This window comes from Narcine bancroftii, chromosome 2 (assembly GCF_036971445.1).
Source record: "Narcine bancroftii isolate sNarBan1 chromosome 2, sNarBan1.hap1, whole genome shotgun sequence".
Taxonomy (NCBI): Eukaryota; Metazoa; Chordata; class Chondrichthyes; order Torpediniformes; family Narcinidae; genus Narcine; species Narcine bancroftii.
Window position 1 is genome coordinate 158,959,120 of NC_091470.1, and position 25,074 is coordinate 158,984,193.

Here is a 25,074-nt window from a genome sequence, read left to right on the forward strand (position 1 = left end):
GTCCTTTGGGACCACGAGTGAAGCCGTTAATGTTTGCGGCTGGTCCTTTGGGACCACGAGTGAAGCCGTTAGTGTTTGCGGCTGGTCCTTTGGGACCACGAGTGAAGCAATTAGTATTTTTGGCTGGTCCTTTGGGAACCACGAGTGAAGCCATTAGTATTATCGCTGGTCCTTTGGGAACCACGAGTGAAGCCATTAGTATTATGGCTGGTCCTTTGGACCACGAGTGAAGCCATTGAGAAAAAAATCGGGCATAGTTGAATATAGGAGCTTGTCACTAATCATAAGGTGTCTGGACTTGACCAGGCAGCTGTTTCTTGATGGAATATAAATTTTAAAGTTGGTTGTTTTTCCAGACTCTTTTGTGTAGTCTTCCAAAGGCGCTATTTGCCTTGGCGAGTCTGTTGTCTATCTCATTGTCGATCCTTGCATCTGATGAAATGGTGCAGCCGAGATAGGTAAACTGGTTGACCGTTTTGAGTTTTGTGTGCCCGATGGAGATGTTGGGGGGCTGGTAGTCATGGTGGGGAGCTGGCTGATGGAGGACCTCAGTTTTCTTCAGGCTGACTTCCAGGCCAAACATTTTGGCAGTTTCCGCAAAGCAGGACGTCAAGCACTGAGCCTGTTCGGCTCCGAATCATGGGTCCTCTACCGGCACCACCTACGGCTCCTAGAACGCTTCCACCAGCGTTGTCTCCGCTCCATCCTCAACATCCATTGGAGCGCTCACACCCCTAACGTCGAGGTACTCGAGATGGCAGAGGTCGACAGCATCGAGTCCACGCTGCTGAAGATCCAGCTGTGCTGGATGGGTCACGTCTCCAGAATGGAGGACCATCGCCTTCCCAAGATCGTATTATATGGCGAGCTCTCCACTGGCCACCGAGACAGAGGTGCACCAAAGAAAAGGTACAAGGACTGCCTAAAGAAATCTCTTGGTGCCTGCCACATTGACCACCGCCAGTGGGCTGATAACGCCTCAAACCGTGCATCTTGGCGCCTCACAGTTTGGCGGGCCGCAGCCTCCTTTGAAGAAGACCGCAGAGCCCACCTCACTGACAAAAGGCAAAGGAGGAAAAACCCAACACCCAACCCCAACCAACCAATTTTCCCTTGCAACCGCTGCAATCGTGTCTGCCTGTCCCGCATCGGACTGGTCAGCCACAAACGAGCCTGCAGCTGACGTGGACTTTTTACCCCCTCCATAAATCTTCGTCCGCGAAGCCAAGCCAAAGAAGAAAGATAAATTTTAAAAATGTCCTGTCATCAGTTCAATATATCTCAAGCTTAGTGCATCTGAATGATTACCTATGTTGTGACGAAGGAAACAAGACAGATAATATGTGGCCATATCTCACTAATCCCGGTCCAATAACAGGCAGATACCATACATTATGCCATATAAGTCGACCCCCATTTTCAGCCTAATTTTATAGTATACCTGGCGTGCAAGTTGACTCCTATTTTTCGGGCTGTCCAGGCCTCCCAGGAACATCTCAATTTTTTTTTTTTTAAGCGCCCCAATCGCGAGAAACAAAGGTGTAAATTCAATAGGTTTAAAAAAAACACCTCAGCCTACCGGGCAGCAGCGGCGACGGCCCGCGGAACTGGAGCGGTGACACCGCGCTCCCAACGGGAGCAGGAACCTCAGTCTACCAGATAGGAGCGGCAACGGCGACCTCAGGGTTCCAGGTAGGAGCGCTTATGGCGGCTCCCAGCAGTGGGGAAGAGTCGGGGTGGGGTGGTTTTTTTCAGTGAATTTAAGGTCTTAAAAGTATATCTAGCGTACAAGTCGACCCCTCACTTTTGGAGAAATTTTTTTGGGCTTCACAGCTCGACTTACACACTGATATATATGGTAATTACCTGCCGAAATATACAGTAGTTGCCTGGACATTCTCCCCAGTTGGAAAGAGTAATGCACGAATTAGCAGATGTGGTACGAACGTACCAATGTAATTGTCGTATGACGCACTGGGCATCTAGTCCCACCGTATGGGGCATCTAGTCCTACCGACTGTAAAGGAATTTCTAGGCAAACCTGCCTTAGTGGTGTTGATTGAACAAAGAATAGTTGGGGAGACTCAGAAGGTCAGGCAACATTTATGGAGAGAAATGGGCAGTTAATTTCAAAAGGGCTTAGATCGGGACCCTTTGTTGAGACTGGACTGAGAAGGGGAGAGAGCAAATGTAAATATATGGGGTGGTTGTCGATTAATGGACAGCTGTTCTCCATGATAAAGTGAAACCACCCAATTTTCTTTAAAATAGCGCCAAGCTGCTTTCACATCGAGCTTGTTTTATCATTACAAGATAGCTAAAGAGCTGCATTGCATTGGCATATCGTCCTGGATGGATCTTCAGTTTATATCCTTCCCTCCAGAGGCAAGACTGCTCCCCGTTCGATCTTTTTTGAATCAGTGGTGCCCTTAATGGTTTGTTGTGTGAGTGATGCAGAGCTGATGGCTGCTGTGTACCGTTTAATGTGGAGTAGTGAGCTTTAGTTCCCTCAGCAAGAAGCCAGGATTCCTGCTTTTTTTTTTTGAAATTTTTATTTTTTAAATCATAATACATCATACATCAGAATGCAAGCCAATACATCATATTTTATCCCATATACCCCCCGACCCACCCCTCCCAACTCCCCTCTAAACGACCCCAAAAGAAAGAAAGAAGAAAGAGAAGAGAAACTAACATAATGCCCTTCAATTATTTGCCATGGATTGATTGGGGCAACACCATCAATGTATGGGGAAGAAAATATTAATAATTAAAGCGCATATATTCCATATACGGGCTCCAAGTTTTAACAAAAAAGGGATAATTATTTTGTAAATTATTACCTTATTTTTTCCAACAGAACACAAGATCTCATTTCCGCATGCCATCGTCGAATACTCACATTATTCTCTTTTTTCCAAGTAATTGCGAGACATGTTTGAGCTACAGCTTAAGCCAATCTCAAAAAGGCTATTTGAAATGTATCTAATTTTAACTCCAAACTCAATTTTTTTAATATAACCCAGTAAAAAATATCATAGGATCAAGTGAAATTTTAAATTTAAACATAACTTCCAAAAATTCCTCAATTTTGCTCCAAAAAGTTTTAACCATCTCACATAACCAAACTGAATGTAAAAAAAGAACCCACTTCCTTATGGCATTTAAATCAGAGGAAATATATTTATATTTCCTTAATTTCTCCGGAGTCAAATATTGTTGATGGATGAAATTATAATAAACCAATCGATACCTTACTTTTACAATTTTAGTCATACTGACCTCCTGGAATGATCAGGTTATCGAATGAGGGATGGTTGGACCGGCAGGGCCTGAACTTAGGAGGGTGAGAGGTGACTTGATTAAAACATCCTCTTAACTTGGAGAGGATATTTCATCTCATGAGAGATGCTAGAACTGGGGACCCCTATTTTAAAATAGAAGAAAGGTGTGAGGTCATTTTTTTTTTCTTTCGGACTTTCCCGTGGAAGTCAAATATTTTAAGGCAGGGGTCAATATGATCTTGATTAGCAGGTAGCCACAATCTTACTTAACATCAGAACAGACTTGAGGGCCTAGCACTGCTCCTCATTTCTTCATTTCGATTTGTTTATTAGATAAAGACGTGTCTAATGCACATTTGATGACCTGTTGGTCACTGTAACGGGACCTGCCAATGTCCTTACTATTTCACTAGTGCTCAGTACAGATGGAAGAAATGCCTGGCTAAATGTGTGGCAAGAGTGCAGTTCCTGGGGCCCCATCATTACTCAAGCAACCATTGTTCATGGCCATGGATGTGATTTAGTTTAAGTTTAGACGTGCAGTGTCGCCCAATTGACCTGCAACCCTCAGTACGTTTTGAATGGTGGGGGGAAACCTGGAGCAGCCGAGAAACCCACGCAGACATTGGGAGAACGTACAAACTCCTTACAGACAGTGCCGAATTTGAACCCCTGTCACTGGTGCTGTAACAGCATTGCGCTGACCGCTATGCTAACTGTGCTTCAGCTTTCTCTTGCCCTGCCCTCGGGAGATGACTATCTCCCAAAGCTTGCACCACTAATGGTCGAATGCTGTACACTGTGGCAGGACAAGATGCCCACTCTTTAGACTGGCAGCCAAGCCAGACAGTGGCCGGTAACCCAGAGAGTGGTTTGCTCTTTGTGTCCTGGACACGTTTGCGGGTCACTTCTCTGGAAATGATGAGGAGGGTGTGATTGAATGTGTGAACTTGGAGCTTTGATTATAGAAAACTGGTCCAAAAAACAAAGACCCAGATGAAGAGTCCTTTGGGCAGCATCAGTGGATCTGTAATTTCAGATTCAGATTTCAGATTAATTGTCAGAATACACACATGCCATCACATACAACCCTGAGATTCATTTTCCTGTGGGCGAGGCAGAATTACCCCTTATTGTTTGCTTAAAAAAAACTGTACTCGTGTTTAAAGAAATGTAAACGAACTGAAATAGAGAGGGGGAAAAAAATCAAGTGCAGAAATAAGTCCTTAAATGAGTTCCTGATTGAGTTTGTTGTTGAGGAAACTGAGGGTGGAGGGCCAGCAGCTGTTCCTGAACCTGGTGATGCGAGTCTTGTGGCACCGATACTACTTTCCTGATGGCAGAAGTGAGAACAGAGCGTGTGCTGGGTGGTGTGGATCCTTGATGATCACTGCTGCTCTCAGATGGCACCATTCCCTGTAGATGTTCTCTATGGTGGGGAGGATTTGCCTTTGATGTCCTGGACTACATCCACTACCTTTTGCAGGGCTTTACGCTTAGGGGTATTGGTATTCCCATACCAGACCGTAATGCAGCCGGTCGGCTCACGTTGCAGCATACATCTGTTTTACTTGGGTTTCTGATGTCATGCCAAACCTCCACAAACTCCTGATGAAGTAGAGGGGCTGACATGCTTTCTTCAAGTTGGGTCCAGGAAAGATGCTCCGAGACAGTGACTCCCAAGAACTTAAATTTGCTCACCCTCTCTACCTCTGATCCCCCAATGATCACTGGATGGTGCACCTCTGGTTTTCTCTTTCTAAAGTCAACAATCACCTCCTTGGTTTTGGTAACTGAATTTGAGGTTGTTGGTGTACCATTCAGCCACGTTTTCAATCTCCCTCCTGTATTCATCCTTTTTATACATCCATGGCTGTGGTATCATCAGCGAATTTGTAGATGGTGTTATTGTCGTACCGAGCCATACAGTTATAGGTGTAAAGTGAGTCGAGCCAGGGGGCTAAGAGCGCAGCGTTGTGGTGCTCCAGTACTGATGGAGATTGTGGAGAAGATGTTCTTACCAGTCCTCACTGATCTGTCAGGTCAGATTGCGGTGTCTGGAGTGTTCCCCCACCCTAAGCATTACTTGCAGGAACAAATGACTGAGAATCTTGCACTTCTACAATTGCATACAGTTTCAGAGCAAGCAAAATCCAAGGCTTTGATGGGGTGATTGAGTCCATCATTTCCAACCAGAGTCGGGAGCTCTCTACAACGAGAGACTGGCTTCCAAAGCTGTTACCATGGGGATGAGAAGAGAATTTTGAATACAAGAGAGCAATGCCGTAACAAAGCAACATGTCTGCACCCTGCAAACCTCCCCAGGATGCAGCTGGCACGTCTGCAAACCAAACATTCATCTGTCCTCTGGCCGCACATGAAAAGGAGGCACAAGTGGGCAGGTAATTGGGTTCGCTGGATTTAAATCAGAGAATTCCATCCACGGCGTCACCATGGAAACCTCCATTTATGTTTGTAGAGATGAAGAGAGATTGTTTCTGTCGGCAGGAATCCACTAGCTGCAAAGGGGCTCCCATGGTGGTCCGGGAGTGGGTCATTGTAACGGGGCAGAGAGAACACACAAAAGGCTGGGGTGGGCAGTGGGCTGATAATCTCTCAGGGCAGGGTGAACACGCCTTGTGAGAGAGCGAGTCTCGAACCATCAAAACGTAAGAAGCAGGAGTCGGGCATCCGGCCCATCGAGCCTGCTCCACCAATTCAATAAGACCATGAGTGATCTGGCCGCGGACTCAGCTCCACTTACCCACTCGTTCCTCATAACCCTGCATCCCCTGTATAATCAGAGCTCAGAGTTTTAAATGAGTTAAATGGGGCAGCTTCTGCAGCTTCCTTGTGCGGAGAATTCTGGCACGCTACTCGGTGGGAGTATGGGGCCGTCTGTTGATAAAGGAGGAGTGAATCTGCTTGTAATGGGTATTACGTGACTGTAATAGGGGACATGGGTATGTACTGGGAGAATAGTCAGGATGTAATGGAGCACTGATGATCGTCAACTATATCATAGAATGTTTTAATGTCTGCTATTATGTCCTCATTTAAATGGTTTATAAAGTGCTTTTTAAACAAGATAATCAATACAAATTTTAAAGATCAATTTGCATTTTATTTGTCCACTATTTACCCTTGAATGCTGCACCTTTCCCCCTTGCTTACGCTCACTCACCCAATGTGTAGCGTCTCCTCTCACCTGCATGGTGCCTCTCACTGACGGCATCCAGTAAACGTACTATCGGTCACCACATGTGCGCTTGCTGGACCTTGCCACCACCACAAAGTCTGTCCACTGTTTCTAATGGTTCTCTGATGGGCATTCAGCGCAGGACAGGGCTGTGAGTTGCCAGGAAGGCTGATGAATCCCATGCTCTGTTTTGCTTTCTCTCTCCCGTGCCAGACGTCTGTTTCTTCTCCATCTCTGCCTGGAACGTGTTCTTGACTCCACCCTTGTCTGAGCCTATCTGCTGTTGAAACCCTCACCCAGTGAAATGGGGAGATCCGGTGTTGATGGGGATGAGGTAGAATCAGAGGCAATTTTGTGGATTAAACAGATGGTTTTTACGCATCTGGTGCAAGTCAAGTTTATTGTCATTTGATTGTACAAGTAAACCTGACCAAACAGCGTTCTCCAGTCCTCTGTGCAGAACATGCAGACGTAACACACATACAGACAATTAATACATATGCAGGACAAGTATTTCATCTACATCAATAAATATTGTTTCATAAATCTAAGAGTCTCAGCCCTTCAGACTGCCTGGTGGTGCTGGCCTTTATACTCCTGTATCTCTTTCCCAATGAGAGCGGCTGAAAGGTTGAAGTGTGCGGGGTGGAAGGGGTCCTCAATGATTTTACACACCCTCTTCAGTCAACGATCCCGGTAGATCACATCGATGGGGGGAGGGAGACTGCAGTGATCCTCTCTGCTACTCTTATGGCCCCGTGGAATGACCTCCGATCCATTTCTCTGCAGCAACTGTACCACGCTGTGATACAGCCGGCCAGAACGTTCTCGATGGAGCTCCGTAATGGTGGCCGGTAGCCTTGCCCGCTTCGCTCTTCTGCTTTAGTCACTGTTGCATCTTCCTGACGTGAGGAGGTGTTGATTATCCATGATAGGTCACTAGTTAACTCTCTCTTCACTACAGAGTTGTGGATGTGTAGTGGTGGGGGTGGGGGGGGGATGGTGGTTGTTCCTGGTCTTCCTGAAGTCCACGATCATCTCCTTCGACTTGTCCATGTTGAGACTTGGGTTGTTATTCTCGCACGACCGAGATTTTCCACCTCTTCTGTAGAGCGACTCATCGTTGTTTCTGATGAGGCCAACGATTGTTGTATCTTCTGCAAACTTATTTATGAGTGCCACGGTGAGACTGAGATTTATTACCCTTGAGAAGGTTGTGGTGAGCCAGGGTGTTGAACTGATGCATTTCCCCTGAAAAGGTCCTCACAGTGCGGTTAGATCATTCATTAAATTTTAACAATACAGTGCAGTAGAAGGCCCTTCCAGCCCACGAAACCCCTGGGCCCAATTACACCCAATCATCTTACCCACCCGGTGTGTTGTAGAGGACGAGAGGAAAGCAGAGCACCTGGACGAAACCCATGCAGGTCTCAGGGAAAATGTAAAAACTCTTACGGCGGTGGATTCGAATCCGTTCACCAGCGCTGTAATAGTGTTGCAGCAAGCACTACACTAACTGTGCCTCCCTAAGTTCTCAGATTTAAACCCAGTTCTAAGGAGGGATGGATGGGACAGAGAGGTTGAGGCTCCATCGAGGTACTTATGAGTGGAGAATGGGCCGTTAGTTCGGGTATTGGTGTGTTGCACCTTGTGTCACTGGCATTGGACCCAATGGCAGAAATTAGAGTAATGTTGTAAGATGGTTATAATAATGCTTGACGCTGCCGCCAAACACCTAATTTTATGACTTGTTCTTGGCAATAAATCCTGATTCTGAAAGGTGACATTGTCATTGCTCTTGTAGGTTTAATGATACACATAACTATCTGGTGAAAAGTCGCTGCTTTCCTCATGGAATTATGCATTGACAACAAGACTATGGCTGTAGAGGGGAAAGGAAAGACGTTACAGCCAAACAGCGTCAAGGAGATGGGAACGTGCCTCATGTTGGTGTTAGAACAATAAACTCAATAAGAAACTCATTTAAGGACTCTTGCGTCCCTTACAGCCAGAGAAATAGAAGCAAAAGAGAGGCTGCCCCCCCCCCCCCAAAGTCACCGAGTGTCAGTGAATTCATCTCCAGTGCTTCCGCAGCCTCATACCCTTCAGTCCAAACCCTCGACGCCCTCTCGCAACCTAGTTCCGATACCTGTTACCCCTTTAGCCAGTCTCCAGCAGTCTGCAGGCTGGTTCGAGTCCCTTGACCGCAGATGCCTGAAGCTTGCAGCCTGCATGGATTCCTCACATCTAGTCACCAACAGCCTGCCGCCTGTGTGTTCTTCAGTCGCAGAACCCCTCAATGGTCCCCACCATAGTTCTCACCATGGTCACCATCCCTCACTCTGCTTCCTCCTTTGTCTCCGCAGCTGGAGAAGACCCTGAGGCTCGAGACGGGCGAGAGGGAACGGGAGTGTCTGGAAAACAAAAGCCTGGCACAGCAGAACGTGGAGCTGCGCCGACACCTGGAGGAGGAACAGGCTTCATACAAACGCAAGCTCCAGGCCTACCAGGAGGGTCAGCAGCGACAGGCCCAACTCGTGCAGAAGCTTCAGTCAAAGGTGATCCAGATAAGACCGCTACACATCACAGTCGTTTAATTATTGAGTCCTATACAGTGTTCATCGTTCTATATATCTCTATTTGTTTACCTAATTATTTATCTGACTGAGGATAACCACAGGGGAGGCAGTCGACAAGACTAATTCTTGGGAGGAGATGGATGTTCTTTCGAGTGGCTAAAGAAATTAGATTTATATCCTTGGGAGTTTAGAAGAATGAGGAGTTATTATATTAAAGTGTGAAAGATCCTTGGTAGATGTCTCCAATCGTGGAACAATCTGGACAAGAGCACGCAGTTATGGCATTGGGTGGGTTATCATTTCAAAGTGCAGCAGATCTCCTTGCAGGTGGTGGTGAATCACTGCAATGCTCTACCGCAGTGAAGGAACAGATTGCCGAGGAGGCGAGGGGAATTTTTTTTTGTAATTCTTTATTTATCACACTATGAACCATATCAACCAATATATTTACAGATGCATCTCTTTAAATATTCACAGTGACATTTTCTCTTTTTTTCCCCCATCCCTCCCTTCCCCCTTCCCACCCACCTCCAAAAACAGTAAATATTAAACATATAAAATACAATACAACAATATCTTGATACAAAAGGAATACAAACAAAAAAAGACGTATCATCTACTTATTCACATTAAATCTGATCGTGTTTATTTTCTTATCATTTTAGGTGGTGGTGGTCCGAGGCATGCTCTTTCTGTTGTGTTCCATATATGGTTCCCAGGTTTTTTCAAACATTGTAACTTTGTCTTTTAAATTATATGTGATTTTTTTTCCCAATGGGATACACTTAAACTTGGTTATATATTCCATTAATGTTTATAGTCATATAGTCCAACGTGGCCATCTTATATCTTTATTTACACTTCTTTTCCACTTCTTCACCATCCCTTTTTTTCCATTACTGTTTTTTAAGTTTTCCTTTTTAATCTCATTATATGACAAAGCACTTAAAACATGAAATACCCCAACAATCCCCACAAACAATAACCCTTTAACCCCAAATGAACCTCCCTCCCTTCCTTGGATTGCCCCTTGACCTTTGATGGCAACCACAACTCCCCTTTCCATTTGGTTTGCGAACTTACTCGCAAGCGTCAACTGATTTTGCAGTGACCATTATTCTCCCACCCATAGACCCCCCCAGAGAACACTATTTTCCGATACTTATAACAAAGCTCTCGCTCTTTTTTCTCCTTTCTTCCCCTTCTCTTATCCATCTTTAAATCTTTATATATACTTTATATTTTTATATATTTTTGTATATTTTCTTGCCGGTCTTCCTTCTTGTCACTCTTCCTTCTTGTCACTCCTCCTGCAAATGTTCAGCAAATTCTTGGGCTTTCTTTGGGTCTGAGAACAGTCTATTTCGTTCCCCAGGAATGAATACTTTGAGTATTGCTGGATGTCGTAATATAAAGTTATACTCTTTCTTCCATAAGATTGTTTTCGCCATGTTGAATTCCTTCTTCTTCTTTAAAAGTTCAAAGCTTATGTCCGGGTAAAAAAATATTTTTTGTCCCTTATATTCCAATGGCTTATTGTCTTCTCTAACTTTCTTTCTTTCCTGCTCCAGTATGTTTTCTCTTGACGTATATCTTAGAAATTTTACCAATATGGATCTCGGTTTTTGATGTGGTGGCGGTTTCAGTACTAGCGCTCAATGCGCCCTTTCAATTTCAATTTCTTCATGTGAATCTGTCGTTCCCAACACCTTCGGGATCCATCCTTTTATAAATTCCTTCATATCTGACCCTTCTTTGCCTTCTTTCAGGCCCACTATTTTAATGTTGTTTCACCTACTGTAGTTTTCCAATACGTCAAATTTTTGTGACAATAAATCTTGTCTCTTTAATTTTTTTTATCACTCTCTTCCAACTTCCCTCTTACAGCAGCTTCTCGTTCCTCTACATTTTCTGCTCTTTTCCCTATTTCAGTCATGACCAACTCTAAGCTTTGCATTCTGTCTTCAGCTCTTTTCATTTTTCTTTTGATTGAACTAAATTCTAATGATAGCCATTCTTTTAATGACCTCATTTGTTCTTCAAAAAAGGCTTTATCTAAACTTTGTCCTTCTATTTTACCTTCTTCTTTCCTTTCAAATTCTTTGTGGCCTTCCTCCTCTTCTTCTGTGTCTGTGTCATCTTCTTCTCTTCTCTGTATCTTTGTATCTTCATCCTTCTCTGGTGAGCTGCTTCTGTATCCTTCTAGGCCTCCAGCTGCTGTGTCTCTGTTGTTGGGCCTCCTTCTGCAGGTCGACCCGGTGTTGGGCTTCCCGCTGCAGGTCAACCCGGTGTTGGGCCTCCTGCTGCAGGTCATCCCCCTGTTGGTCGCCTCGTTGCTGCTCACCCTCTTCCAGCCCTTCATTCTCTTTCTCACCACTCTTCTTTCTTGTTTACTTCCCCAGCCGAACGCCCCAATACTGGGCGTCTCTCAGCTGGCCGTTCTGCAGCTGGCTGCTCCCTAGCTGAGTCCCCCTCCCGGCAGCGTTAACCTTTTCTTTTATTTGTGCACTGCCCATATGCAACTCTTCACGCATGCACAGTTCCGCACTTCTTCTTGGCTTTGAGAGCCATTTTTGAAGTCCGCTGGTCAGGAGGACACCACTCCTCTGGGACTCACCAACACCGGAGATCGGCCGCTCCTCTCTACAGTGGCTCTCTGCTCCGATGTGCAGGTATGGCCTTCTTCTTTCTTCTCCAGTGATTTTTCTTCTTCCCTTTTCACTGTTATTCTTACTTTTTTTTCTTTTGGGTGCCATCTTCTGTCTCTTCTCTGTAACTTTCGCTTTCTCTTCCTGTATTTTATGTTTATTGAGCTCTGTTTTTTCAAACTTTTTTTCTTTTCTCTGGAGAGGGCTTGTTCCACCCGACCAGCCACTACTCCATCACGTGACTCCCCTCCGCGAGGGGAATTTCTGAAGTGACTGGAGGGTTATGTTCGAGGTTTAAATTAAGGATTGAGGATAGGGTTTGGAAAACATCCCTCCAATATTTTTCAAGGCTAGGGCACATGCAAAACATTTGAATAAGAGAGGCCTCATCCACAGTTGGCGCCAAGGAGGGGGGGATTTCGTGGGCATGGTCCCTCCTTACATGGCGCTGTGCCCACATACACTCGTGGCCAGACCTGTCCCCGCCCGCGTCAACAGTGTGCCCTCAAGCATCACTAGCATCACGGTCCTTTGGCGAAGGTGACAGTAAATGGATATATATCGAACCAATCTAAATTAAGCAGGTCAACTATGCAGGGATGTCCACTATCTCCCTCACTGCTCGCTTTAGCTATAGAACCATTGGCAGAACTGATAAGAATAGAAAATAAAATAAAAGGGATAAAAATAAAGGAGAAGGAATATAAAATCAGTCTATTTGGAGATGACGTCATAGTATACTTAACAGAACCAGAATTATCAATAAAAGAATTACATAAGAAAATGAAGGAATATGGGGAAGTATCGGGGTACAAGATCAACGCAAATAAAAGTGAAGCGATGCCAATGAATAATGTGGATTTCACAAAGTTTAAGAAAGAATCACCATTTAGATGGCAAACACAAGCAATCCGATACCTAGGTATTCAACTAGATAATAATCTATGCCATCTATACAAATTAAATTATCAGCCATTAATGAAGAAATTACAAGATGACTTAGAACATTGGAAAGATTTACCATTAACACTGATAGGAAGGGTAAATTGCATTAAAATAAATATCTTCCCAAGGATACAATATCTATTTCAATCATTACCAATTCCCTTAACAGAGAAATTCTTCAAGGAGCTAAAGAAATAATAAGGAAATTCTTATGGAAAGGGGGGAAACCGAGGATAGCACTAGATAAATTAACAGAATGGTACAAACAAGGGGGCTTACAGCTACCAAACTTTAAGAATTATTATAGAGCAGCACAATTAAGATTTCTATCAGATTTTTATCATACAAGGGAAAAACCAGATTGGACCAGATTAGAGCTAGATAAAATAGTGGGGAAGGTACCAGAACATATACTTTATAAGTGGGATGAAAAGCTGGTGCAACATAGGAATTCACCAGTACTGCACCATCTGCTCAACATTTGGAAGAAGATTCACATAGAAAGGAAAAAAACAAATTACCAACCACCAAAATTATTATTGACACAAAATCAACTAATCCCTTTCACAATAGATAACCCTTCCTTTAGAGAATGGGAGAGAAAAGGGATTAAAAAAATAGAAAATTGTTTTTTGGGAAATAATTTATTATCATTTGAACAAATGAAGTACAAATATGGAATACTCATGGTACAATGTTTGCATACCACCAACTGAAAACCTACTTGAAGGAAAAATTGGGAAGCAGGCTGAGGTTACCAGAAGGAAGCAACTTTGAATATGTGATTACAGACACAATGATAATTAAAAGATTTATAACAAACATGTACATCAATCTGCAAGAGAAAGAGAACAATGAAATAAGCTGTTTCAAACAAAAAGTGGGAAAAAGATCTAAACATAAAGATAAAAATGAAATACGGGAAAAGCTATGCTCCGGAACTATGAGAAATACAATAAACACGAGGTTACGCATGATACAATATAATTGATTACACAGGCTAAATGAATGAGATCCAACATTGTCAGATAGATGTTTTCGCTGTACGAAGGAAACGGGAACAACAGTACATGCAATTTGGGCATGTGAGAAAGTGGAAAAGTTTTGGGAAGATCTAAATCAGGAATTAAATAAAATCACAAAAAGCAACATACCAAAAAGTCCAGAGATGATCTAAGTAATATAAGAAGCAAAGAATTAGGCCTTAAACTGGATGAAGCGCAAAAAAGATTTATTATGATAGTCTTAGTCAACTTGGAAATCAGAAGAGAGCCTGAGAGTACAGCAATGGTACGTGGAAATGAATAAATGTATTCCATTGGAAAAAAATAACATATAATTTAAGAAATAAAGTCACATTATTTGAACAAATTTGGGAATCGTACATGGAACACAACAGAGAGGGCCTACCACAGACCTCCAACCCCTAAAATGATAGAATGAGAAGAAGACGAAATGAACTAACCCAGTGTGTAAAAGTAGAGGACACAATTTTCTTGTTTATTTTAATTGTTTGATGGGTTTATTGTATTGTATATGTTGACCATTTAATGGGTTTGGAAGGGGGTGGGAAGGGAGGAGGAAAAGGGGGGAAAATGACACTGTATATTCAAGAAGGAAATGTTTGTGTGTATTTTGGTTAATATGGTTCATAGTGTGAAAAATAAAAACATTTTTTTAAAAAGCAAGCTAGTGACTCTCCACACAATGAAAGCAGCGCTTTTGCCTGCTATGTCAGAGGGACAGAGAAGGTTAACGTCCGCTCGGCAGGTAGGCCCCCACCCTGGCTAATTGTGTGTTGGCTGAATTGGTGAACTAACCATGAGGGGGTCGTCAATGTTAAACTTTTTTTTTTAACCTATTAATTTTCCACAATTTCTTTTGCTGGTTGCTTGAATTCTGGATAACGGGGATTTTACTGTATCTGGAATCATTTGGAAGGAGTGGGTAAGCTGTCTTTTGGGATTAATGAGCTTCGGTTTGTTAATTGAACCTTGTCCTCCATCTCAGTCCTGAGCAGAGGGGCTTCAGCTGAGCAGCAAGTGTGATGCAGTTCACTGTGGGATCACACAGCGATGAACTTCATCATGGCAGTGTGGGGTGAATTGTGACAAGTTGGCCTGAGTGCAGATTGTGGGCTTGTGCTGGTCTGCAGCTCCTGTGACTGTCTGCTTTAATGGGCAGGTGCTCCAGTACAAGAAGAAATGCAGTGACGTGGAGCAGCAACTCGTTGAGAAAGCCACTGAACTGGAACAGCATCGCCTGTCGGTAGGTGACGCTCTGGAGGTCCGTTCCATTTCCCCTGTTCATTAAACCTTGTCCCCTCCCCATCGAGCAGCCCCGCTCAGGTCACTCCTAGATTCTAGGGGATAAAGACGTAGGAGGGTGAAACATGAATGTCTGCAGACACTGATTTGTAGTAAAAAACATAGAAACGCTGAAGGAAATTCAGCCAGTCTCTCAGGTAAAGATAGGCGGCATGGTTAGAGTAAGGGCAGCACGGTGGCGTAGTGCAGTGCTGTTACAGTGCCAGCGACCTGGACCGGGATTCGAATCCTGCCCAGCCTGTAAGGATTTTGGACATTCTCTGTGTCTGCGTGGGATTTCCCTGGGTGCTCCGGATTCCTCCCACCATTCAAAAACATACGGGGTGGGGGGGTGTGGTGTAATTGGGCAGCGTGGACTTGTGGGCTGAAAGGACCTGTTACTGCATGTCCAGATTTATTACTATGTTTCGGACCTGGGCCCCTCTTCAAGGTCTGAGTAAAAAGCAGGCCGGCATCTACATTAGAGTGCAGAGGGAGGAGCATCGCCCAACAGACTCAAGGTGTTAATTGTTTATGGAGACGGTATGTGTTCACCTCATTACAGGAAGGATGAGGAAGCGGAGGAGAGGGTGCAGAGGAGATTCATCAGGATGTTGCCTGGATTGGAAAATAAATCTCATGAGGTAAGGTTAGGAGAGCCAGGACTTTTCTCTTTGGAGCAAAGAAGGATGAGAGGTGACTGATTAAGGTCTACATGTTTCTGAGAGGCATAGATAAGGTGGACGGCCAAGGGCAGGAATAGCAAACACCAGAGGACATCGGGACAAAGGGAAGTTTAGGGAAGATGTCAAGGTAAGTTTTTTTCACAGAGAGTTGTGGGTGCCTGGAATGCCTTGCCGGGGATGGTGGAGGAGGCTGGAACAATAGGGGCATCTAAGAGACATTTAGACAGGAACATGAATGAAGCAAAGGTATAGGGATATGAGGTATGAAGAGTGGATAACCTTACAGTCAGAGATGCTGTGGTCTGGTCGCTCACTTCATTGAGGCCAGAGGACACTTTGCCAAACGCAGGCACCAGCTGATCCCCCGCCCCATTCGGCTTCTTGTCTGTTGGTGGTAACCAAGGGCTGTGTTTCTTCCCACCCCTCCCCCCCCCCCGCCCAGAGCCGGCTAGACCTGTCCGAGGTTCGGTTGCAGCGGTGTGACGAGGAACAGAGCAACGAGCTGGAGAATGCCCTGATTCGACTGGAGGAGGAGCAACAGAGGCAAGTGCCCCCCGCCCCCCTATCCCACCCCAGTTCTCAGTGCTGTGGGCAACTCCAAATCCGAGGCACGTTCATCCCATTTATTTACATCCGGGGGCGGGGGGGGGGGTGGATTCCTGCTCCTCACCTCACCCGGATCAAAAGATTCCCATCCGGAGGAGAAGGGAGGCTAAAAGTAAGACCTTTACTCCAAGCAGCTGATGGTCAGCATGGGTAGAATGGGCCAAATGGCCTGTTCTGTGCTATATGACTCAATAGCCCCTTTCACACTGACATCTTTTCCTAGTAATTAGCCAATATGCTGGTTAAGGGGCCAGCGTGAATGCTCGCGAATCAGCACACAGCCGTCAAATCACCCCGGGGATGGACTGCCTCGGTAGGGTGTGTCATCCCTGGGGTCGTCTGACACCTGCGTGCTGATTAACCCAGTATGAAAGGGACATGGACTATCCAGGGACAAAGTAGTGATGCGTTAAATGACGTTTTTGCATGAGTGCAGGAACGTGAAGGAAACAAAAGATTAAAAAGGTATAAACTTTGTATTCAATTTACAGAATCCTGATCAATGTATTATGTATTTAAACATAAATCATGCTTATTATTTAAAATTAATCATGCTTAATTATAACATAATTAAGCATTATGTCCAGCACAGTATGAGCCCTTCAGCCCCTGTTGTACTGACCTTTATAAATTTATAATGCAGCAATAAAACCCATGGGTGCACAATTTATAAAGACCATGGGAAAGTCACAGAGATCGAGAGAGTGATGGTGAACCTGCCCTCCCAGAATTCTGTGCGGCAGAGAAAGGGCTGCATGCATGGAGCACTCACAGAGGGGTTTCTCTGCCGCACGGAATTCTGGGAGGGCAGGTCCGCCATCTCTTGATATGTCACCAGTGGAGGATAGGCATCCCCAGGGATTCCAGAATGGAAGCAGAGAACCAGTTAACTGGTCCACTGTGAACGGCTTCTTTAACCAGTTAATTGAACGGCCAATTTACAGGCTAGGCAGTGGGAAAAGGGCTAATGTCTCCCTACAATAGAGATCTTCCATGCCCTTGTATCTCATGCTCCTGTGAGGGGGAGACCCTTAAACATCCCTATCGGCTGAAGGATCACCTATAATTATTGCCTTGAAAAAATCCCCACAATCCCAATGATCTCTGAAAATACAGATGTGCCTCAACTTACAATGGGGTTAGGTTCCGATTAAATCCATGTAAGTGGGAAAAATCCCAAACATCGTAGCCTAGCCTGCCTTAAATGTGCTCAGATCATTTACAGTAGCCTACAGCTGGGCCAATTTACCTAAAACAAAGCCTATTTTAGAATTAACTGTTGAATACCTTTTATTCCACACTGGAAAAAAAAACCAATTTTAGTCATAGAATGCAGCGATAACGGCGTAACTTTGAAAATTTAAGTCGGGTCATCCATAAGCAGAGGTACATCTGTATTCCCAAGGTTCCAGGATCTCCCTGTGTACAATTCCGGACACTGGGACGGCCCAGGCCCATCACCTGCTCCACATCTGACCCCACTGGTGGCAGTGTCTACTGGCCTGTCCTTGTGTGGCAGTTCAGAGCAGGAACTGGTTGGTGTCATTGGCCTGGCATCCCGACTGGTTGTAATGTTCTCGTCGGCTCTGCTTTCAGAAGTGCCAGCCTCGCCCAAGTGAACTCCATGCTTCGAGAACAATTGGACCAGGCCAACTGTGCTAACGTGACCCTGAGTGAGGACATCCGCAAGCTGACCTCCGACTGGGCAAAGGCACGGGAGGAGCTGGAGCAAAAGGAGTTGGACTGGAGGCATGAGGAGGAGGTACCGTGGGCCAGAATTCCCTGACGTCCGTGCTCCCATCTTGCTCAGCAGGACTCGGACAGGGCTAATGAGGCTGCAAGGATCAGCATTCAGTGGGTAACATCAACTGAAGAAGGGAGCAGAGGAAACACATCGTGAACATTGGACTAGAGAGGAGATGCAGGGAACAGTGGATTAGCAATGGTTACAGATATTGCGTCCAAAGTCTGGAGGAAACACAGTGGAAAGTGGATTAGAGGGGAGACACTGGGAGAGTGTGAGAGAGGAGGGATTCACCAGAGGTAAAGGGTGAGAGATGACCTGCATCAACGACAATGAGTTATGGCAGAGGATTACTGTGAACAGTAGTTAGGGAAGATGCACTGGGTGAGAGAGGAAACTCACTGGACACCTGTTTTGGAGGAGATTTTCCGGGGATGTTGGATTGCAGAGGAGACACAGTATGACAGTGGGTTATAGAGGAGCCGCAGTGTGATAGAGGGTTGCAAGGGGGATGCAGTGCAACAGTGGGTTACCTAGGGGATGCAGTGTGACAGTGGGTTACCGAGGGGATACGATGTGACAGTGGGTTACAGGGGATACAGTGCAACAATGGGTTACAGAGAGGAAACAGCGTGACAATGGGTTGCAGAGAGGAAACAGCGTGACAATGGGTTGCAGAGAGGAAACAGCGTGACAGTGGGTTGCAGAGAGGCACTCACTGAGACTGCAATACAGAGGAGCTTCAGTGGGACACTCCACTGGGACAGTAAGTCACAAGCACAACTCTGTAGAATCTTTGAGATCACCGGAGTGCTGAAGGAGAGGCGAACCATCAGCACTGCACCATTTGAAAGCATCTTAGCCCAGCATTTAGAAGAGACGGGAAGCTGCCATCAGCCTTAACCATGTTATTGTTTCCAGCACATTACACTTCATGGAAACTTCTGGTGTGCAAATTAATGGCAATCTTTGCCTGTTGCGGCTGTTGAAGGTAAAAAATTGTAAAGTCTGTTTGGATGGTTTGTCGTTGAAGGATGGTATTAATCCCAGTTTTGTGCATTTTCTTTCTTTGCAGTTGTTTCCCACTGCCTTCCTGACATTCTCTGGTAGATCTCATTGCCCTGACTGAACCACCTCCTGATACCCCACTCTCTGATCCGGCCCACAGTGTATCCCTCACTAACACCTGCCTGCTTTTTGCCTACACCTTGAAGAGGGGCTCAGGCCTGAATCGTCAGTAATATATCTTTACCTCCTGTGGATCCCGTGAGGCTGGATGAGTTCCTCCAGCATTTCTGTGTTTTTACTACCATCACAAGGCCTGCAGACTTCTGTTTCACTGTACGCTGCATGTCCCCAGTCCTTGACCCGCCTCTCTGCACCTTACCCCTGATTTTTCTCATCCTTGGTGCGCTGTTCCCTTGTGTTTCTGCATGTTAAGTCAGTGTTAAGTCAGTGCGGAGGAGTTTACTAATTCTGGTTCTTTGATTTCTTGCAGACCTTTAACTTGTACTTCAGTAATGAACACACCCGCCTGTTGACACTCTGGAGGCAGGTTGTCGGGTTCAAACGGCACTTCTGTCAAATAAAGTCAGCCAGTGAACGGTGAGACACTGTGGGATCATTTACCGTTAGCACATGCTGCCAGAGGCAGTCTGACAGGAGGTTTACTGAGGAAGGCCCCCCCCCCCTCTTTTTCCTGTTCTAAAGCCCTAGGGCTTCCGGTGGTTCTTGGTGGCTTGAATTCTCCCCTCACCCTTCTGATGACCATCTATGGACTTCTTCAGTGAGATGGCCCTCAGTACAACATGGGCTTGGTTAAGAGCTGAAGAATGGTCATTTGTGAGGCTCCCACTGGGTTGGACATGTGTAGTTTGTGTCACTTATGAGACAGAGTGGGGGGGAGGGGGGGTGTTCACAATTCCAGAAAGGATTAGTTGTTTACCCCTTTATTTAACAAAGGCACTCGTTATTTTCCAAGTGACTGAGAAGTGCTGGGAAGTTGATGAATGGCTTGTGTGTGCGTAGAAAGTGTACACCAGGGAGTATGCTTGGGTACTTCAACAACAAATTAATACTTAATTGGTTTACTGTGTCTGTGTATGGGTGGGGAAGGGAAGGGTGGGGAGAGGAGAAGTAGGGAGGGATGTTGAGGGGAGGGTTCTCATGTCTGACATCAAACCCTTCGACCCTTTACCAGGGACCTCTCTGAGCTGCGGAACGATCTGGCAAAGTCCTGGCGGACGATCCACGCCTCGTGTCTGAACCTGAGCGGCCACCTCTGCCTGTCGGAGAGCAGCTCCGCTGCGGCGCTGGAGAGACAAGGGGTGCAGCTGGCACTGCTGGAGAGGCAGCTGCGGGACAAGGTGCGGGAGATGCTCCAGCTACAGGCCAAGTCCGACCAGGAGAAGGCCGAACAAAACGCCAGGTGTGTGGCTAAACAAGGAAGTCTGCAGGCGCTGGGGTTGAGTGCAACACTCAAGCGGACTGGAGAAACTCAGGAGGTCACGCAGAGTCCATAGGAAGCAAAGGGATATAACCAGTGTTTCAGGCCTGAGCCCGTCATCAAGGCATGAACAAAAAGCAGGAGGATTTTCTTGGGAGGTGAGCTTCTGATCCTTGATGGTCACCAGGTAAATGAGTGAATCTGGCAAAGGATGAAGTGTACGAGAGGGCCGAGTCAGGTCTTAGTGAGGAGGTTCAGGTGCCTGCCTGCTTTCTGCTTGTACCTTGACGAAGGGCTCAGGCCCAAAATGTTGGTTGTATCCCTCTAAATTTAAATGTAATCATACAGCACAGTCGCAGACCCTTCCAGCCCCTGAGCCCATGCCAGCCAATTACACCCAGTTAACCTGCAACCTCTGTACATTTGGAGGGGTTGGAGGAAATCGGAGCACCTGGAAGAAACTCATGCAGACACAGGGAGAACATACAAACTCCCTCCAGATAGCAATGGATTTGAACCAGGGTTGCCCTGCTTCCTGTAAATGCTGTGTGACCTGAGTTTCTCCAGCATTTTTTGTGCATTAAAGGATTATGGCTATCAGGTAAAGATGTAACCATGGGTTAAGGAGTCAGTGGGGGGGCGGGGGAAATAGGCCATCGGTGTGACCTACAGCTCAGCACTGAAGATATGGCATTATGTCTTGGACGTCACTCCACTCAGCCAACTTCACCATGCAAGTGCGAACCTGGAGCTTGTCAATAACACTGGACAACAACTTATTTTAAAAGTTTTGATTCTTGAAGAAAATTTGGGGATTCTGATAGACAACTTCAAGGTGAACACAAAGATAATTTCAGATTTACTGTATCTCTTAGGAAGTTGGAGAAACATTAAATTAACTTTTATTGAATTGAGCACGTTTAATTGCATAATGAGGCTGATGTATTGCATTAGTTCAGCTGACCTAAAATTGTTTTGCTGCTGATTTTCATTTGTACTCAGCATCTGATGCCTCTCGTGTCAGTGTCCATCAATAGTCGGCCAGCACTGATGGATTCCAGTTGCCCTGATACCGCTTTTCCATGGCCACAAGGTCTTGGTGAAACCTTTCACTATGTTCGTCACTGAATGCACCAAGATCAGCATTTCTGCTGTATTGAATCTTCCTGAAGACAACAAATGCTATTGTTAACTACACTCACCATGCTATTGCCTGAAGAACATGAGCATCAACATGGATTCAGTCTATAATCAATGTAATGCACAGCATCTGTATATGTGAGCTGTTTTTATAGCCCATCTGCATCTATCCTGACGAAGCAAGCCCAGACCTAAAACAAGATATCACCTGCACTGAGTGCATGCCCAGGCATGCTAGGAGTGACCTAAACAGCTGGCTTTGTGGGCAATACTAGCAGACTTAAAATTTGGCAGGAAATCACGAAATAGGTTGTACCTTAAAAAAAGGTTTGTGATAGGAAAATGTTATGGTGATTTTTGAGATCAGCAGCCTAAAATCCGTAAAGTACACCCAAAGGTTCAGGAAGCAAAATCTTTGTGGACGAGTGTATCCAGCTAGAACTACTGGCATCATGTTCCACCTACCTTTCTCTATCGAAAGTCACACCAGAAAATAAGGATGTGTGTCGACGTGGATGTGGGTCCAAAATCACTACAGAGCAAAATCCACTCTGACTCAACACTCAATGTTCCGTAAACATTCCAAGAGCAACAGTAAATAAACCCTGTGGCTCCCAGGCCTGCATTCCGTAGGGCATTAGATGTCCTAACAGATGTAAAATTAGACCCCAGCCCTGAATAAGGCTTGACGATAGATGATCCAAACCTGAGGTTTCCAAACAACCTCTGATCCAACTGAACCACTGCTGGATCTCAAATGTGTGTTGACGTGCAGTGCTCCGAGCAAATTGCCAGTTTGGGATAAAGTTCTGAGCCAAGCTTGTTTGCACAGCCTCGTTCCACTCTGGGTATATACACCAGCTCCAGACCTCATGCAATCTAGTTCCCTTGGTGTTGATCAGGTTGTCAGGCTCCAGAGCAAATACAAGCAAGATAGTGGTCAACGCAACGCCTTTATTTCGTTAGCGATTAGGACCAGGGCTCAAATCCCGCGTTGTCTGTAAGGAGTTTATACGTTCTCCCTGGGGGGGGGGTGGGGGGGGCCTTCATTTTCCTCCCACCTTTCAAGATGTACTGGAGATGTAGGTTAATTGGGTGTAAATTGGTCAGCATGGGCTTGTGGGCCGAAATGGCCTGTTACTGTGCTGTATGTCTAAATTTGAATTGCTGCTGGAAAGTTATTGATCTGAAACATTAATCCTCTTTCTCATTCTGCAGATGCTCACTGATCCACTGAGAATTTGCAGCATCTGTTACATTTCAAGTTTCAAGCAGGTGGAGTTTTTTTTTAAAAAAGAATGTCCTGGTGAAGCTGCAGTTGCCAACCCTGCCAGCAGATGGCAGCTGAAGCCCATCCCGACTTGATCAGGCCACTGTAGCTTTGTTGGGTTTGAGCTGAATGAGGGTTGGAGACTGAGGGTGGCGGTAGGGGCTGGTGTGCAGGTGAATGGCGAGAGATTTGATCCTGATTGATGGTGCTAAATGCTGGGGAGAATATCAACCGCTGATTGTCATCCTGTAATACCTGGACAACAGCAAAATGTACATCAGGCTACATTTTCAGCATTTAGGACCACATCTCATCTTTCGACACCCTCACTTCTGGTCTGGGCCTCTGCACCCCACTCTGCAACTGGATTCACAGTACAAATCGGAAACAGCGCCTCCTTACTAACAATCAACGCAGGCGCACCTTAAGGAAGCATGGATGGCCCACCGCTCTACTCTCTCTACACCCCTGACTGTGTGGCCAGGCACAATTCTAACACTAGCAAAAATAAGGAACTGGTTGTGGATTTCAGGAAGGGGAAATTTGGAGAACATAAACCAGTCCTCATCAAGGGGCTAGAGCAGAGAAGGTTCAAATTCCTGGTGTCAACGTCTCTGAAAATCTACCCTGGGCCCTAATGTTGATGCAATCATAAAGTGGCTATGTTTCGTTAGGAGTTTGAGGAGATTGGATACGTCACCAAAGACACTAATTTCTACAGGTGTACCGCGGAGAGCATTCTGACTGGTTGCATCACTGCCTGGTATGGAGGTGCCAGGAAAAGGCTACAGATGATTGTGAACTCAACCGGTTTTAGTCCACTCCATTAAGGATGTCTATGTGTCTCAAGAAAGCAGCCGCTATTCTCAAGGACCCTCACTATCATCTTCTCACTGCCACCATCAGGAAGGAGGTCCAGGGGCCTGAAGACAAACACCCAATGTTACAAAAACTGCTCCTTCCCCTCCGCCATGAGATTTCTGAAAGGACAATGAACCACAGACATGGCCTCACCTTATTTTTCTCTTCAATTGCATTAATTTATTTTTAAATATCGCATTTACGGAAATGTAATTTAGAGCTATTTTTATACTTGTAGTGCCCAATGCAGGTTGAATACCCCTTAACCGAAACCTGAGATGTGAAATGATCCAAAATCCGAAGCTTTTTTCATCGATGTCCCATAAAGTAATACATAATAGAGTTCAGAAATCCCGATCAGAGAACGGGACATAGCAGGCATAAGTAGTCCAAAATCATGTGTAGACACATGTGTAAATATTTGTATTGTGGTGTGCATGTATTTATCTTCAAGTCTGAGTGAACAAGTGCATTTTTTAAAACGGTGTTCTAAAATCCGAAAAACTCCAAAATACGAAACCCTCTGGTCCCAGGCATTTTGGATAAGGGGTATTCAACCTGTTCTGCTGCCACAAATTTTGTGACACATGTTTGTGACGATAAACTTGATTCTAATTCTAACATGGAACTAAAACATCGCTGCATTGCTTACATCGTTAACTTTGTTTCGTAAAGGGTAGATGCCATCTCTTTCCCAGATTAGAACTGCGGCTCTGAGACACTTGGTCTTAACACAGGATCACTCTCATAATCCCAATAAAACCCGATAGAATAGCTGTTTGAAATTGTAAATCTGTTCATCAGACTGATAACAAAATGAGTAAAGCACTTCAATCTGAGGCCATAAAACAATTTTATTTACAATATTGATTAAGTTGATGGTCGCAGATTTAGCAGTTGCTGTAAACAAAACTCCACTCCCCCGGCGACACAACCTGCTGGGTTCCTCGAGATCCTTCTCAGATTACATTGGGTTTTCCAGCCCTTGCTGAGGATCGCTGAGAGAATGAATGAGCCTCCAATACAAAGGTGAAGGAAACCTTCTCCCCACCAACTCTATATGACCAGGGATCCAGCCCTTGGCTGCCGGTGGGAGCAGATGAATAAAAAATGACGTTAAACACCAACACCCTGAGACAGGGAAAGGCTTGGGGGCATGGGCCAAACACCACTGAGCAGGATGGGTTTAGGTGAGGCAGCCATGTCCGCATGGGCAGGATAGGACAAAGTTTTCCCATGCTGTTCAACGTCTTTCTTTCAGAATCACGGAGCTGATGGTGACTGTTGAGCGGCTGCAGACCCAGAACAATGAGAAGGAGAAGGCGATCAGTGCCCTGAGCCAGTCAGTGGAGACTCTGGT

General features: G+C 45.3%; 1 protein-coding gene across 7 annotated transcripts in view; it reads left to right on the plus strand.

Annotated features, from left to right (window-relative positions):
• LOC138754527 (rootletin-like) overlaps positions 1-25,074 on the plus strand; it is a 128,449-nt gene that overhangs the window by 19,376 nt on the left and 83,999 nt on the right. For 6 of the 7 annotated variants that reach the window (XM_069918907.1, XM_069918905.1, XM_069918910.1 and 3 more), the window contains exons 4-10: positions 8,850-9,041; positions 14,840-14,923; positions 16,090-16,190; positions 17,850-18,015; positions 19,496-19,602; positions 20,198-20,425; positions 24,976-25,072. In XM_069918907.1, the coding sequence (XP_069775008.1) occupies positions 8,850-9,041; positions 14,840-14,923; positions 16,090-16,190; positions 17,850-18,015; positions 19,496-19,602; positions 20,198-20,425; positions 24,976-25,072 (975 nt within the window). Of the gene's footprint in view, positions 1-8,849; positions 9,042-14,839; positions 14,924-15,526; positions 15,606-16,089; positions 16,191-17,849; positions 18,016-19,495; positions 19,603-20,197; positions 20,426-24,975; positions 25,073-25,074 lie in introns of those variants that run through there. The other variant, XM_069918911.1, reaches the window with a different exon arrangement.